The 18936-nt window shown below is 31.4% G+C and overlaps 1 protein-coding gene across 1 annotated transcript; it reads right to left on the reverse strand.

Moving 5' to 3' along the window:
* Positions 1 to 2094: 2094 nt before the first annotated feature.
* On the reverse strand, positions 2095 to 17971 carry LOTGIDRAFT_173279 (hypothetical protein; the record flags this gene model as incomplete). The annotated part of the gene is made up of 25 exons (XM_009050747.1): positions 2095 to 2206; positions 2720 to 2851; positions 3428 to 3592; positions 4205 to 4354; positions 4900 to 5035; positions 5829 to 5955; positions 6684 to 6733; positions 7113 to 7206; positions 7802 to 7878; positions 8129 to 8224; positions 8844 to 8942; positions 9546 to 9615; positions 10206 to 10332; positions 10586 to 10670; positions 10958 to 11067; positions 11763 to 11946; positions 13989 to 14055; positions 14462 to 14588; positions 15098 to 15182; positions 15518 to 15568; positions 16087 to 16145; positions 16576 to 16678; positions 16961 to 17005; positions 17827 to 17901; positions 17938 to 17971. The coding sequence occupies 25 exons, from the start codon at positions 17969 to 17971 to the stop codon at positions 2095 to 2097; spliced, it is 2460 nt and encodes an 819-aa protein (XP_009048995.1).
* Positions 17972 to 18936: the final 965 nt, after the last annotated feature.

The raw sequence follows: 18936 nt of genomic DNA on the forward strand, positions 1-18936 counted from the left end.
TGTTACCATGTTATGTTACATAACATTAAGTTACATTACATCAGGGTATATGATATTTTATACACTCAGAGTACCAAGGGTTAAGAATATATGGTTTTAAAATAAATAAATAAAAAGTAACATTTTGGCCATCTTTCATGTTATATTAGTAATTGCTTTTAAAATTGAAATTTAAATCAAGAATTGAAGCTCAGACATATGTTCTAGAACAGGGTTTCTCAATTAATAAGCTCAAGTGCCACTTTCATTGTTTGGAATTGCTAAAGTGCTACATAGTTTGATTTTAAAAGAAAAATGCCAATATCAATTGATTTGAACCACAAAAAGAATGATAATCTCTCCAGAATCCTTTGAATTTTACAATACGTTTGTCATTTTCACACAAAATATATGTACAACAAAATGATGTATAGTCATTAATTTATTTGTGCACATGCAGGGATAGTTCAAAACACACACAGACACAGTCCACTTTATTTCAAGGTAGTTTAAGTAGTTATGAACACATTATAAGTTTTGATTGTCATTTTCTCTACCTCAAACTAAATGGACTGTTGGTGTTTGTGTTTGGAACAGTACCAGGGTATGGTATGAAAGCAGGTATATCACATTCAAAATTTGCCCATCTCCGCCATTTCTAATTCTGTCTGCACCTACTATTTTTCCGGCAAAGTGGAATGCGATCTGAATCTTGTTTTATTGAACATTCTGTTGATTCCATAAATCCCGCAAATGCAGACCTCATCAATCGAGCGGCCACTAGATATGCACAAATATCTTTGCAAGAATGTACATCACAGGCATTTTGATCATGGAATTTTAACATTCACAAAAGATAGAGAATTCCAAGGAAAAACAGTAAGTCAGTAAAAGTTTAAATTTCTACAGGAATAATGCCTTCAAAATACGAAGTACATAAAATAGCTTAAATAGGGCTTGAGAATAGTTTCTGGAAAATACTGTTATGGTTTTATATGTTGTGAAACACAATCCTGTCCCATGACAGCACTGGACAATCCATCATAATCATTTCTTATATTGTCTCTCAATAGTAACAGAATGGAATGGAGTTTTACTCTCTACTTTCCAGCACCTTTTTTGGCTGCAGACATAGACTATTTTGGAGGATAGCATAGTTTAAATGAGAATACTGTCCAGATTAAGGAAAGTTATACTGCAATTCCATTTTGAATGATAGCATAGTTTATAAGTTAAACTCCTATTCCATTTTGAATGATGGCATAGTTTATAAGTTATACTCCATATTTCATTTTGAATGATGGCATAGTTTGTAAGTTATACTCCATATTCCATTTTGAATGATGACATAGTTAATAAGTTATACTCTTATTCCATTTTGAACGATGGCATAGTTTATAAGTTAAACTCCTATTCCATTTTGAATGATGGCATAGTTTATAAGTTATACTCCATATTCCATTTTGAATGATGGCATAGTTTGTAAGTTATACTCCATATTCCATTTTGAATGATGGCATAGTTAATAAGTTATACTCTTATTCCATTTTGAACGATGGCATAGTTTATAAGTTAAACTCCTATTCCCTTTAGAATGATAGCATAGTTTATAAGTTATACTCCTATTTCAGTTTGGATGGTGGCATAGTTTATAAGTTATACTCTTATTCCGTTTTGAATGATGACATAGTTTAAAAGTTATACTCCTATTCCATTTTTGATGATGGCATAGTTTAAATGGAATACTGTCTGGATTGAGAATAGTTTATAAGTTTTACTCTTATACCATTTTTGATGATGGCATAGGTTAAATGGAAAACAGATTAAGATTGGTTTATAAGTTATACTCCTATTCTATTTTTGATGATGGCATAGTTTAAATGGAACACAGATTAAGAATAGTTTATAAGTTATACTCCTATTCCATTTTTGATGAGGGCATAGTTTAAATGGAACACAGATTAAGAATAGTTTATAAGTTATACTCCTATTCCATTTTTGATGATGGCATAGTTTAAATGGAACACTGTCTGGATTAAGAATAGTTTATAACTATAAGTTATTCTCTGATAGAGTGAGTAAAAGTAGCGTCATTTGGGAATGTCACGTGAGGTTTCAACCTCCACCAGTGCCTGGATTGACCTCACTGATCTTATCCTGGGGTAAATATGGATAATAAATTGTCTCTGAACCAACTAAATATATATTTCTTTTCATAAAATAATACCTGAAAAATACAAAATTAGAAATTTATGGAGTTTTACGTCCTACTTTTCTGCACCATATGGGTTAATGAAGATTGGTTACGCCATGCAGGGTGCAATGAGGGAAATTTTGCTAGGACAGCGGCATTAGCCTGCTCGTTTTCGATTTCCAACTGTCAAGGGATCTTTAATGTGCACAGCCTGTAGCACACATGGCCTCGAACGACTAGGCACTTTTTCTATGTCAGCCCCTCTTACCTAAATCACTGACAGGGGGAAACCAGGTTGAAAAATCTGAAGTTATAATCTCGACCTGTGCCAGGATTGAACCCGGGACCTTCAGGTTGGCGAGCATGCCTCTAACCCACTGAGCCACCACAGCTCTAGGTTCTAGGTTGAACCCTAGACCTTCAGGTTAGCAAGTAAGAGTCAGTAACTCACTGAACCAGTAGAGGATAATACTCATTACTTTCAAAATGACTAAACTGTCTCTGAAGTCAATAAACTGTTTTTTTAAAAAGATTATTGGTACTCACCTAAACAAACCTTTATGTAAATTTCTAGGTGGATATTTGTCTGGGACATAAAAACCAAAACATTTAATTAATTTATTCAATAAGGTGTAATCATGGGTATGATCTTGTTTGTAAAATACTGAGATTGGTGTACTGAAAAATACAGGGTTTTAAAAAAATATCAACATATATGGAATAAAGCTTAATTAACAACTAGTATGCTGACTTTTTAATTAACCCTTTTTTAAAACAAATTCAGTTTGATCAATTAGATACATAGATATAAATAGCATATTTTAGAAATATTTTCGGATATAATTTACAACGATTTTTGATAGTGAAAATTTTGCATACTGCCCCTGTAAGATGATTTTAGTTTTTTAGTTATTTGATTGGTCAATTACTAAAATTCAATATAAATTAGTTTTATTATCCAATCAGATTACTGTATTTCTAATTTGGATTAGTTTTCCAGAATAAAACCCAGTTACTTCAGATAGGGTCTAAGGACAGCCCATTCTAAGGACATTCGTCCTCTTCTGACCTAACTCCGCTTTAAATAATCAAATTTCTACCCTCTCCAGCGCTGGCATTTTGTGATGTGGAGTTTATGAGGTAGGTCAAAAGGTTAATTTGACGAAAATTCAAGAGAGCTGTTGTAAGACCCTAACTGAAGTGGCTATATTAAAAATAAAAGCTAATATTAAAAGCTAATGTCTTTATACTTACCCTTGTGAAGATTGGTTGAATTCTTTAATGAACCCTCCAGATTGATAACACAGTGTAATTTCACCAGGTAAAACAACAATTGATTGTTTTAAATCATCTACTATTAATTCTTCATACGCTGTGTTAGTTAATTTATTCATCCCGGTTAATAAAACATCACTTTGTCTGTAATTATATTCATATTTCATTTAAGAAAAATAATTTGTTACTTTCCTTTAAGGCCTAGGTTTTTAACCACAGGGACAATCGCACAAGGTGGAGACATTTGCACTTTTCTTTGGGGACATTTGATGTGTCACAGCCAGTCATAGACTGTGAAAAATAAAAACTCTCCAACTACAATATATATAACATCTCATATGATGACTACACTATACACAGTCTAAATTAACATAGTCTAAGAGTACTCAGAGAATTAACATTATCAAACTATGTGAGAATGTGCCTGGTAAGCAATATTCATGCTGATTCTATTTGTGGACACATACAAAAACAGGTTGAAAACCACTGTTTTAAATGACTGTTTTAGATTCCCCATTTTCAATCAATCGTGCCATAGTCTCAGAAGCAGTAATTTTTAAGCTAAGCCAATCAGTAATAGTGTTCACAGCTCATCATCCAAATTTCAGCCTTCAATGTATGTCACGAATTATCGGCGTTAGAAAGTTAAAAAGACGACTCGTCTTTTCTTGAGTCTCTTCTATATAGAAAAGACATCTATAAAAATAGAAAGTGAACTGTCTAGTTTGAGATATTTTTGAAGGAATTAAAACTTACAAATTAGCTACTCTTGGTCTGTTAAATATTGCTTGTATATATTCATCTGTATTTCCTGCACCTTGAATAGCCTGTCTAAATACTCGCGATACATCAGGTACCAACATCTCTCCTTCTAGTTCAGGTTTAACATTCCAACCTATCCATACTCTGGAACAAAAGAATGGACAAATGAATGAATGAAAAATTTGAATGAATGAATGAATGTGTTAGTGAATTTTTAAGCAGTAAATGAATGGATGGAAAGAACGTAATCATTGAATAATAAATGAATAAGATTACAGTATTGGAAGAAGAAAGTGATAAAACAATGAAGAAATAAATGAATGAATGAATGCCAAATTAGGCTATAATTGAAATTTGAATATATCCTTTTAAGGGATTGTAAAGAGGTTTTCAGATTTTTTATGTATATCCTGGACACCATTATTATTCTTCATTTCTGCCTGAATTAGACTGGAGGAGCAATAGTGCAATAGTGCAATAGTGCAATAGATAGATAGATAGATAGATAGATAGATAGAGAGATAGAGATAGAGATAGATAGATAGATAGATAGATAGATAGATAGATAAATAAATAATAAAATAAATATATAAATAAATAAATAAATAAAAAATTAAATGAATGAATGAATGAATGAATGAATGAATGAATGAATGAATGAATGAATGAATGAATGAATGAATAAATACCTGTGTGTACAACATGTTTTGAAGTTTTGTGGCTCTATCAATAATTTTAAAGCTGATCTTTTCATCATGAAGCCCAGACCTGGAAATTCTTCTACTCGATACATTAAAGAGTTGTTCCCACTTAACTCATCATATCCTGAAGAAAATATATACAGTGATATAAGTTTTTCATTGGCCTCAAATTTTGAGGATTTTTTGGAAGCATGTTCACTGTGATGTATATTTTTGAATCTGTGGTGTCATAAATATACAAAAGCATCACTGTATAATCATAAAACTAAGTTATTATTGAAAACGCTTCAAAAATTATAACAGTTTTTCAATAATAGTCTTGTAGTTTTATAAATAATTACTAATGGTTTTATGAAAAACAACTTTCAGCATATGAATAGTTACCTGTAGTTTTTTGAATATTTACTTGTAAATTTATGAATAATTACTTTTAGTTTTATAAATAATAACTTGTAGTTTTATGAATAATTACTTGTACTTTTATGAATTTTATAAATAATAACCTTTAGTTTTATAAATAATAACTTGTAGTTTTATGAATAATTACTTTTAGTTTGATGAATAATTACTTGTACTTTTATGAATAATTATCTGTAGTTTAATGAAAAACAACTTTTAGCTTATGAATAGTTACCTGTAGTTTTATGAATATTTACTTGTGGTTCTATGAATAATTACCTGTAGTTTTATAATTATTTGGTTAAGAATTATCAGATTTTAGAGGTATTCTGATGTATAGGTAAGTCCACTGATGAATATTGAATATACTGGCCAAGTTTGAGAATTTTAAAGTTTTGTTCATTCTATTGGTTTAGTTATAATTATTGATGTGAACACATCATGAATAGAGATGTAGTCAGATTCAATAGCATGAAATCATCATACAAAAGATAGAAATAAAGAAATGAAACACTTACCATTGATATTCCAGGCTGAGACTCCAATAAGAGATTCATCCATTCCTAAAGTTTCTACACATTGGGACATAAAATTCAAGAAATCTGCTGTCAGTAATAAATCTTCTTCTAACACTATAAAATAATCCTGAAATAAATTAAGTTTAAAAAACATTTAATTTCTGTACAAGTTTAGAAATCTACAATTTCATCATTATTCCACTAAAATAGGCAGCAAATGGGTTGGAATAATCTGGTAAAGATCAATGCTAAGAAGCAGCTGTTAGGAAATCTAATGATCTTAGATAAGCCATTATTCCAGTCAACTAATTAACCTGAAAAATCATAATCATATATATTACCAAGAGGCTTGCCACAGAGTTGATATCCTTCGTTTTTTTTGCCCTGATTCTTTAAAGATCTAAATGCTACTTCTGTTACCTCGCTGGCATTCTATTGGAGAGTTCTATTGGATCTGTTTCACTTCTGCCCTCAATTGAATGGGTATGGAAGATGAATATGTTACATTAAAAATTTTACCATCAGTTACCTTCCCCGCCATTTTGAATTCTGTCTGTGCTTACTATTTTTTTGGCCCATAAGGGATGCAACGTTCAACGTGTTTTATTGCTCACCAATCGAGCGCCACCCTTATCATTTTTCAGAATGAAGTCAGATAAGACATAATCAGTATGTTCTTCAGACATCTTTCTTCAATTTCACAAAAAATTCAGAAAAAAACACTCTGCTTCCATTAATCTACTTTAATCCTTTGCCAGAATGTCATTTTGTAAAGAGCTACGTTTAGCTTATCTAACAAGGAATTAAATGTGTCCAAATCAACCACAGAGGAAGAACAATTATAATAACATGTACCTTCTCAGGGAATAATCTTAAACCAGCTGAAATAGCTTTCATCACTTGATCTACAAAAAAATATTATTTTTATTAGAAGGAGCAAATACTTCTTCAATAAGGCAAGTGCCATTTTCCGTCACTTTATTGGAGAGTTCTGAAGAGATTCAGTCTGTTCCAAATCTCTGTTCCAAATCATGTCACACTCAAAATTTGCCCATTTATATCCTTCTCCGCCATTTTGAATTCTGTCTGCACCTACCATTTTTTCAGCAAAAGTGAAATGCGTTCTGAACTTTGTTCCAATTTATTTTATTGAATGTTCTGTTGATTCCATAAATCCCAAATGTGTCAAGCTAACCAATTGTGAGGATTGATAATTTAAGATATGTTATATTTCTGGGTATTCAAGACTACCAGATATGGAACGATGTTTATTGTATATATTACCTTGATAACGAAGACTACCAGGTATAGACTGGTTTTGAAATTTGAACAATCCAGCCAGTTCCCCATACTCTGGAAACTTTTCATCCCAAAATATCTGCAAAAATGCAATATTCAATAATGTAGATTAGGTAGCAATCAAGGTATTGGACTAAGGCCCACATTGAAAACCTGAAGTTGAGAAGTACATGATGCAAAATCCTTGAAATTCACAAAACGAATGTGTGTTATGCGTTTCGAAGAAAATTGGGAAGGCAGCTGCCTCTTCTTCAGGGTATGTCACCTCCTGGGATGACAAAAAATAGAATTTGGCCAAAATGAGTCTTTGTTCATCAGGGGATTTACCTGGTTTCAAAACTATACGACAGAATCCCTCTATAATCCAATAAATCTATAAAACTAAGTTATAATCCATTAAACTTAGTGGTGTTTTTCAGTAACTACTTAGTTCAATGGATATATTGTCTTATATAGATATTCTTTTCTTTAATCACGGCACCTGGTAAGTCCAACTGATGAATACTTACTGAAATTGTTCATTTTAAGCAGTGATATTACTTTCAGTCTAGGCCCAAGTACTTTATTCAATATGAGCTCAACAACAAATACAATCAGAATATCTGATTACTGACAAAAGAATATCTGCAATGGTGAAATCCATCCTATAATGAATAATTATAATATAGTCTTACCGTGACAAAGTCTGTATTGATACCTGGTTGCATCAATGTTGTTTGTAGAGTTCTAACTAGAGCATTGTGATTCATACCTGTAATATTATTAGTTTATACATTGATAAAGAGGTGAATGTGGATTCAAAGGAAGAGTCTCATTTTAACATTCAATCGTGGATACTTCTGGACACACATGGATTTGAAGGCTCAAATTTCGATAGTCAGTTGTGAAGACTATTACTTTTTGGCTTAGCTAAAAAATTCCAGTTTCTGAGACTAAGGTACAATTGGTAAAAAAAATGGGGCACCTGTCCCTTTAAGAAGAAATAATTATACATTACCTACCTGGTATAATAAGTATAGGGGTAGAGTATATTTTATTAGTCTCTAATTGCTGACTCAGTATCTTTACTGGGGTGATAATATCATCAACATGGGCCGCTGGAACATATCATATCAAAATATAAAAAAATGTCCATGAGATAGACTGTAATCAACATCACAAATCAAATCAAAATATATCAATTACTTAATTGCTATATACTGAGATGCGAATTAATTAATTAACATTTAAATTGATTTGAAAATTTTAAATTCAAATTATACCAGTCTTAAAATGCTTCAAATTTGAGTCGGTTTATCAAGCCAAGATATTGCATGAATTACTAATGTATTTTCCTTCAGTGGTCAGATAAAGTTAGCAAAAAACCCATAATATATTTCAGCACGACATACAAGATAAAAGTTTTTCAAACATTCTAAATGCTATCCTAAAATTGTTGCCATTTGTGCACAGAAACAAAGGTTACTACAGAAAATGATTCTCAACTAAAGTCTGCTCTCAAATGACAACTTGACAAAAAAAGACTTGATAAAATTGACTTGACAAAAAAGACTTGACAAAAAAAGACATGACAAAAAAAGATTTGACTTAAAAAGACTTGACAAAAAAGACTAGACAAAAAAGACTTGACAAAAAAGATTTGACATAAAAAGACTTTGACTTGACAAAAAAAGACTAGACAAAAAAGACTTGACAAAAAAGACTGAGCTAACTTACGATCACAGAGTTCATAATATCCTTTATATTTTTTACAGAATCCTCTTCTTTCATCATTTCTATGGACTTCAGGATCAGGAATAATCTGTCTTCCAGTTACTACAGGGGGGTAGAATCGGTACCAAATTATACTGATAATCATTCAAGATGTGCTTACTACCTTGACATCTTTTCGCACTTTTCTTGCAGGACTGAAGTTTGTAAGAATTTGATTGGATTGTACACAAGCGAATACAGCCAATCAGTGCCCCCAACCTAAACAATCAGCCATAATGTTTACTGTTGAGGATTCTGATTGGCTATATCTGCGTACAATTCAATCAAATCGCTCCATTCAGTGATACAAGAATAGTATCTAATGATGTTAAGGAATTAGAAACAGTAATAGCTTGACATTGTTTGTGGGGCAATGGGAGATGGCAAACTCCATCCATTCTTAATAAGGAACATTTTGCCAGCAAAATACTATTAGAACACTCTTTTTGCCATGTCTTACGGTGGAGAATCTTTCCTTTGCTTGCATGGACTTGAAGCATTATTGTTTTATCTATATAATTCATCCTAGGCCTATCCATTAGGGAGAATCACACCCTCCCTTCCCCAAAAAGTAATGCAATGTTGTCTGAGTGCTGCATTTTATTCATTCATTATATTTAAAGATTTGAAAAATTTATCGATAAAAGAAAAATAAAATAATCTTACTTTTCTTTGGTACACAAAAGGAATTCTCTAAAGCTTTTGGCCATTCTCCATCTACACCAGCATAGCTTATCTACAAATAAAAAGATTAGTTAAATGTAAAATAGAACACATTGGGGTTATAGGGCATATATGCTGTGTGTAGGGAACATTTTACCCTAAACTGGACTTGTTAAAGATGGGTTTCCTTGTTTTTTTAGTATCAAATTAATCTATTTGATTAATTGGTGTTTCTGATGAATTATCATGTATGTTCTTATTGCATATAATTGAGAGTTTTAACCAATCATAAATGTCCATGTATGCACAGTCTGGATAAACAAAAAAGACTTTTTGATCGGTAACTCATTGGAATTCTGCTGGTAATCATCTTCTAATTTAGCTAATTATGAATTAATTATGTACATGTGAGGCAAACTGGTATTTTTTTTAGTCATTAGAACACCTTTACTTCCTATTCATATAATTATTAGCATTTTCATTTTCATAAATGAAAATAAGGGAACCCATCTTTAAATTTGAGCAAAAGTGAGGCCATAATCTGGCAAGATTTTCTGGAATTTCATGTCCCTGAACAGTCAAATGGGATATCAGAATAGTGCAAATGGATGTTTTAAGTGTATACTCAATGCTCATATAAATATTACGACTGTAGGAAATTACCTGTTCATATGTTGTGAAACCATTAATTCCATTCTGACCGATAAAATACCAAACATCTCGGAATTTCAGGTTCTGTATATGACCGCTTCCTAGTTTATTTAATAATTCTTTAGCTGGATGACTTAATCTACACATGGAAAAGAAATGCTATTAATGAGATGTTCCAATAAAACCAATTTGATGTGTTATCAAACATTAACTGTCCACTGACAGCTTAATACTTTGTAGAATAATACAATATTTGAGAAAATTTGGAGAAGTTTGAAACAATGTTCTACGATTTTATTTTCATAAAAATAATAAAATAAATCATTATATTCTTAATGACAATGTAGGAACCACAATAACTAAGTGAAAAGTGCCAATGATATCGATCTTACTTTCTGGAGGCCTCGTCTCTGACTACAGCTATCACAATATCACCTTTATTTAGTGATTCTAAAAATACTTCTAAATCAGTACTGTCTACAATTACATCAAATATATCATACATTAAATAAGCATCATCCATTTACATACAAAACAATCTAGAGCAATCTGACATGTCAATTATCACAAATACTTCTTTTGTTAAACAGACATTTTATTATGAGTCTCTTAAAGAGATTGTTAAGATTCTACATCACATGATACACTTTGATTGGTTCAAACTAACATCAGTAGAACAGGATTGTAGTAGAAAACGTGTTAGATTACAATGATGTAGAAAATATCAGAAAACAGTAACGTATTTTAAGTAGAATGTTTCTTACCATAATTATAAGTATCAACATGAATGGTAGCTGTTGGTTGTAGATGTACAGAATCTATAACTAATACATTAAAACCTCTACCTCCTTTATTCAGCGCATCACTCATCATTCTAGAAACATTGCAGAATTTATATTAGAAACTGTTCTACAAGGTCGCTTTTCAATTTGTGCTCAGATTTTGAAAAAAGGACACTCACAAAAAACACTCTGAAAATTTGGATGAATGTGCAACTAACGACTTGAAAATTTTTTGTTGCCAAGGAGAATCTGGAGTAAAATCTCCCATGCGGTGACGCTTTCACCACATGATTAGCGCTTTGAGGACAGAATTTTGAACATCAAACATGTTTGATATTTGTCAGTGATTTTAGTTTTGTGGGCATTTGTTTGCTTTGCATGCCCGCACTCAGAACGAGGCAAGACTCTTGATCATCCAACATATCAGAGTCATTCTATATTCATTTCATTACGGGTTAAATATAAAAGTCACATGACACTTCTATCACATGACCATCAACTAAAAATAAGCCCAAAATGGCCAACTGGAGATTTTCTGTCCTCTTGTGTGCCCTTGTCTGTCGTTGTCGGCGACAAAATAGTTCCTGTGCCCCTTGTTTAAGCCACTCTTGTTAGTGATGCAAGCATTACATTGCCAAACGACATGCCATAACTAATCAATGATCATCATGAACTTGTTATGAAGTTGTTATGCTTGTAAAAAAGGTTGTTTTTTTTTCTTTTCTCAATTTCAGACTTGGCATAGGTTTCTTAGCATAATGTTACTGAAGTCAAACAGTATACTTACACATGTCCATTAACACAGATTTGAAATGATATTTTATCAGATTGTCCTGTATCAATACGAACAGGGAAACTGTCAGCCTGACATACTCCCTCGTAACCACAGTTTAATAATACTTCACCCATACTAATCTCTTGTTTATATAATACATCTGGTAATAATAACTCTACACTGTGTTGTTCTCCCACTGTTAATATAAATATAATACAATCAGATGATATGATATATCAGTGTATCGACGTACCGTGATACGACATGCAACGATACATGTATCGTATTGAAAGGTCATACTTGATGATACCTTTTTATTCCTTAAAAAGTGGCAGTTTTTATAAGCAGCCATACAAGAAAATAGAATAAATTCATCCAATAGGGTAGTTCTGGCATGTAATATATATGTGTATCGTATCGACAGGTCCTGTATCGATACTTGATGTTACATCTTATTCCTTAAAAAGAGGAGATTTTATACAGAATCACCAAATTTCTTACTGATTTGACTGAATTTGTTGGAAACTATTTATAAACAGTGGACATTAACCACTTCCATCAACAACATTACCAAATATCACAGTTATAAAGTTATAAATTAATATATATAGTAACTATTTATAAACAGTGGAAATTAACCACTTCCATCAACAACATTACCAAATATCACAGTTATAAAGTTATAAATTAATATATATAGTAACTATTTATAAACAGTGGACATTAACCACTTTCATCAACAACATTACCAAATATCACAGTTATAAAGTTATAAATTAATATATATAGTAACTATTTATAAGACAGTGGACATTAACCACTTCTATCAACTATATTACCAAATATCACAGTTATAAAGTAATAAATCAATATATATAGTAACTATTTATAAGACAGTGGACACTAACCACTTCCATCAACAACATTACCTAATATCACAGTTATAAAGTTATAAATTAATATATATAGTAACTATTTATAAGACAGTGGACATTAACCACTCATCAACTATATTACCAAATATCACAGTTATAAAGTTATAAATTAATATATATAGTAACTATTTATAAAACAGTGGACATTAACCACTTCTATCAACAACATTACCAAATATCACAGTTATAAAGTTATAAATTAATACATATAGTAACTATTTATAAGACAGTGGACATTAACCACTCATCAACTACATTACCAAATATCACAGTTATAACGTTATAAATTAATATATATAGTAACTATTTATAAGACAGTGGACATTAACCACTTCTATCAACTATATTACCAAATATCACAGTTATAAAGTTATAAATTAATATATATAGTAACTATTTATAAAACAATGGACATTAACCACTCATCAACTATATTACCAAATATCACAGTTATAAAGTTATAAATTAATATATATAGTAACTATTTATAAGACAGTGGACATTAACCACTCATCAACTATATTACCAAATATCACAGTTATAAAGTTATAAATTAATATATATAGTAACTATCTATAAGACAATGGACATTAACCACTCATCAACTACATTACCAAATATCACAGTTATGAAGTAATAAATTAATATATATAGAAACTATTTATAAGACAGTGGACATTAACCACTTCCATCAACAACATTACCAAATATCACAGTTATAACGTTAAGAATTAATATATATATAGAAACTTTTTATAAGAGCAGTGGACATTAACCACTCATCAACTACATTACCAAATATCACAGTTATAAAGTTATAAATTAATATATATAGAAACTATTTATAAGACAGTGGACATTAACCACTTCTATCAACTATATTACCAAATATCACAGTTATAAAGTTATAAATTAATATATATAGTAACTATTTATAAAACAATGGACATTAACCACTCATCAACTATATTACCAAATATCACATGTATTAAAGTTATAAATTAATATATATAGAAACTATTTATAAGACAGTGGACATTAACCACTTCTATCAACTATATTATCAAATATCACAGTTATAAAGTTATAAATTAATATATATAGTAACTATTTATAAGACAGTGGACATTAACCACTCATCAACTACATTACCAAATATCACAGTTATAAAGTTATAAATTAATATATATAGTAACTATTTATAAGACAGTGGACACTAACCACTCATCAACTATATTACCAAATATCACAGTTATAAATTAATAAATATTGAAACTTTGAAGATAAAGTGCTAAAAACTTACAAGGAATATCAAAACAACCAGCTTTCTCTACATAAGGGGCGAATGCTGCATTTCTTTTCTTTACTACCTAAAATTTAAAAGCAATTACACAAAACACAGAAAAATGTTCAAAGACACAAATCTGAACTCACAGGAGCAATGGCGTGGTCTAAGAGGCCTTAAAGATGGGTTCCCTTATGTTCATTTATGAAAATGAAAATGCTATTACTTTAAAGTTTACTTAAAATTAAACAAATGGCAGACAAATTTTTGTGATAAAAGGAAACTGCTTAATGATGTCAAGGTATAAGACTGTTTGTAATAGCTCGATATTGTCAAGATGGATGGTTTGGAGACTTGGCTCAGGTCTCTAAATCAATTACTTGTGACAGAATGATTAGTCATCCAACTTCTCTGAACATTAGAACAGAGATGTGACACAAATAACAAACTTGATAAATAATCAAAATCTTTTAAAACCATAAGTAACTTACAAATTCAACAGCCAGTCCTTCATTCAAGCCACGTTGTCCTACCATTACAAATCCTTCACGATAACTAAGATCAGTTACAGCTTTACTACCATACAACTTTAACCACCTTCTACTATCTTCTTTTAAACTACAAACAGGCAAATCTTAGTCACGCCTCCATTTTGAGACACTCAAAGCGAGGTTCATAATGCAAATTACATCATATGAATGAATAGCCTACGTGACATCACTGAACGCCTGATAAACAGAGAAAATGGGCTTTATTCTGCCCTTTCTCAAAAATGTCTCAAGGTAAAATTCATCTGAAAGTATCCCTAAATAGCATAATCAAGTCCAATTTTAATGATGTCAAATTAGTTTTGCGTTACTAGGACTGAAAAAGGAGGCTTTAATGATGTCGAGGTGGTGATTTTATTGCAGTGCCACCATGTTGCCTTTGTTTGCGTTATCAGCCTCATTCTTGATGGCCAATGAGTGAATATACTGATTATTAAAGGGATTGTAAACGCAACTAAAAACGTGTAAATTGTGGTCAATATTGCCAAGAACTCAGCAATATCCTACTCCTTAGCCTTAAGCCTGAAGATTCAGCTGGTAGATCAAACCTTTTATTTCAAAGAAATATTATTGACTTACTTTTGAGAAGCATCATCAAAACTGGCAACCAATATAATCCCATTTTCTGGAACAGTTTTCTTCAGAAAGCGTATCAGAGGAGCTTCTGGAAAACGCAATAGATTCAAAACGAATTAAGGAAAATAGTATATTTCTAGGTTATATCATTTACTTTGCATGTTCTGCAGGTTCTGAATTCATGGAATCAACTAACTAAGTTCATAACACATTCCACGTGTCCCGATGTAGGTGCAGGCAGAATTCAAAATGGTGCAGAAGAAAAAAGATGGGAAAATTTTGAATGTGACACATTTCGCTTTTATATATTCGATTGAGTGCAGACGTAACCTGTTCAGAACATACAATCAAGCGCAACCAATATGACTAGAATTTCAAATGAGCCAACTGAGAGTCTATTTGCTGATAACTAAAACAACTTACCGTCTTCATAAGTATCAAATGATCTTATGTCTGTAACTTTCTTTGTTTTATCTGAAGAGAAAATTAAATGAATGGAGTTTTATGTCCTACTTTTCTACACCCAATTCGAATAATGAAGTTGTGTTTTGGGGTGAAAATGCTTAAATTCAATATACATGTTAAGCTAATTTCAATCCTCCACATTTGGCAAAATTTGTTCAATTCTAAGGCGGAGAATGTATCTAACACGATTTTGGCAGTGAAAGTAGAATAACATTTTCATTTTTTATGTCCCAAGCGGGGAGGGACAGATAATCAATCCCCGCCTAAAAATGCTATGCTTTGTTGCCCCTTGTTTGTGTTTTACTTGCCAACAAAAATTAGACCTGAAAATCCCCCCGAATCTGCAGCCATCTTGTTGATAGTTAGTCAGTTTTTCAATGTGATTTGCTAATGTCAACTTGTGTTGGATCCAATGAGGTGTTTTAAACTGCTATTTGACCCAAAGTTAGTCTGGGTCTCTGATAGTGTGGCACTTTATGTTTCTGTGTGCAAAAAATACCTAATATAATAAGGAAATACACACATACCATCTATGAGTAAAATATTGAGACCTCTTCCATAATTCTTTAATTCATTACTTATATATCTACAAATAAGACAAAATATATTCATACAAACTTCACAGAGAACACAGATTTATCATGGGAGTTTTTAGGTGGAAAAATAAATGTCTTCTATATATTATGACAGTGTCTCAAGAAAAGACGACTCATCTTTTTAACTTTCAAACACAGAATTTTAAAATCACATGGATTTGAAGGCTCAAATTTAAACGGTGAGCTGTGAACACTATTACTGATTAACTAAGCTGAAAAAATCCTGTTTCTGAGACTAAGGTATGATTAGTCAAGAAATGGTGCCACTGTCCCTTTAAGTCCATATTAAAATTTACTTATAGTTTATATTGTTACAGAATAAAGAACAAACTAGGCTACATTCTTATTCTCTTAGTTTCACAATCATTTCTTTTGGAGGTTTACAACTTTATAAGCTAGTCTAAATTTTTGTCTACTTACATTTTTCCATCATAGCAAATAGTAGGTCCATACAAGTTGGAGTCCCCAGTTTTAATATAAAAAGTATGTTGTTCTGGTTTACATGTCACCCCACAGTTATCACCTAAAATATATTCATTTATTAACCTCAATTAAAAAAAAAAATATCCCCATTTTGTGATATATGATAATCACCATGATATATGTGATAAGTATCTTATTATTTGAAACAGGTTATTTTCATGCTCTTAAATCAATATCATGATCTCCACTTGCATCCAGATCACCCAGCCCTTCTCATAAAAATAATTGGATTCATTATAATCATAAGCTTTGCCTATTTGTCATAAGTTGTAAGACAGGCATTGTTCATAAATATAGAACTAAAAAAACTCAATTATATTACCTGTTACATTCCAATCATTAAAATTGACATCCCACATCTGACGATCTGAAAAACAAACATTTCTCAAATTAAATCAAGGAGGTATCACTGTATTGTCAGAGGCACAATTCACATTTCTTAATGAGGCATTATACACATTCAGCATTTCAATGAAGAAGAAATGAAATGGAGTTGTACATCCTACTTTTCTGCATCTGAAAAATGTAGACAAATGGGATGGAAATATTGCTAGGAGCTTATCCTTTCGAATTTCCAACTGTCAAGGGATCTATAACATGCACAGCCCTTGGGGTCTCATAATTTCCTTCCAAATGACCATTGTATCACAAATATGGGTTTTGACACATGTGGTCTTATTAACCTGTATTAAACTAAGACCGCTACACTCCGTTTTGTGGGCATGGAAATGAGATTGGTGGCATTTAAATCTGACCAATCAATGAGGTCATGTAAACAAAACACCAGAAGAGATAAGAACACATTCTTTCCAAGTAAATATTCCAAAGTAAGTTTTGATTTGATTTTGAAAATCTTACTCAATTCTGTACCGTACATATTCATCAAAACTTGTAATGTCACGCTGCTTTCGTTTTGTTTATGTTTGCAAACAAAATGTCAGATCGAGTGATTTGTTTTGATTGGCTGAAATTTCCTACCAATACAGTAGGGCCCATTTTGATTGGACAATATGTAGCTATAAATACCATATGTAATTTTTCTCACTTGTGTTACAACTGCCCTGAGAAATATGACGAATGGGGTGTGTTTTGGACACGATGCTTAATGACTAGATAGAACTAGTTAACCAAATTGCAAAATGTGAAAGGTATTGGCTGGATTGACTCCAGAGTAAAGAGTATAGTTACCATGTGAGAAGAGTGAGGTAATACAGTATATCAATATACATAAACATATCAACACTAACACAAACTTCTTCCATCCTATAATAGATAAATTATTATACATCATTCCTTAACCTTGGACAGTAATTAAACAGGGAACATGTGCCATTTTGGGGGGTTAATTGAGTCTTGAATGTATTATGTAAATAGTAAAATCTGTACTAGTAATGTACGAAAGTTGCACAATTCCTAAAAAAAAAAATATCTCAAACTAGGAATTTCTTTTCCTATTTCTATAGATGTATTTCATATATATGGCAGTGTCTAAAAAATAAACGACTTGTCTTTTTAACTTTCAAACACGGCTAATTCTGGACACACATGGATTTAAGGGCTCAAATTTCAACAGTGAGCTGTGAACACTATTACTGATTGGCTTAGCTAAAATTCGTGTTTCTGACACTAAAGTTTAATTGGTCAAAAAAATGGCACAACTGTTCATTTAACAGCAAAATTTGAGTAGAGAGAAAAACTCGACGAAACTAAAGTGGTTTAAATTCCTGAATTTCAGGCAAGTAGGTAAGAATAAAGGCCTTCATATAAAACTTCTTTGGCAATCATGGTAGATAGCAGAAGACAACTAAACATTCAGAAACCCATTGACAACATTCAAAATGGCTGTCCAACAGGTTTCTACTAATTGTTGTTGGGGAAATTTAACAAACAACCAGTTTAGTTAAAAAAAAGCTATCAGAGGAGTGTTATATATAGGTAAATTAGATGTCTGGTAATAATAGAAGAAAAGCAAAGTCAAAACAAACCTCCAAATTTTCTGTTAATGACCCTTCTGATTTGGCGAGATAATTTTGATGAATCTCGACTCATTTTCTTTCTTGTTTTAGTTTTCCTAACTTAAATTTCAAAACCAGAAAGCTGAAAAAGAAACAATTTATTATTATCATTACCTCAAAACTTTAACACCTTAACTGCCATTGTCGCAATATTGCGGCTACCGGTACTTAAAAAAAATTTTGGTTGACGGTATGGCAAAATATGACAGTGATGATATAATTTAACAATCTGTGATAATTTGTAAACAATAAAAAATGTATGTTTGGTCTACATTTCAACATT

The sequence above is a fragment of the Lottia gigantea genome (assembly GCF_000327385.1).
Source record: "Lottia gigantea unplaced genomic scaffold LOTGIsca_154, whole genome shotgun sequence".
NCBI classification, from domain to species: Eukaryota; Metazoa; Mollusca; class Gastropoda; family Lottiidae; genus Lottia; species Lottia gigantea.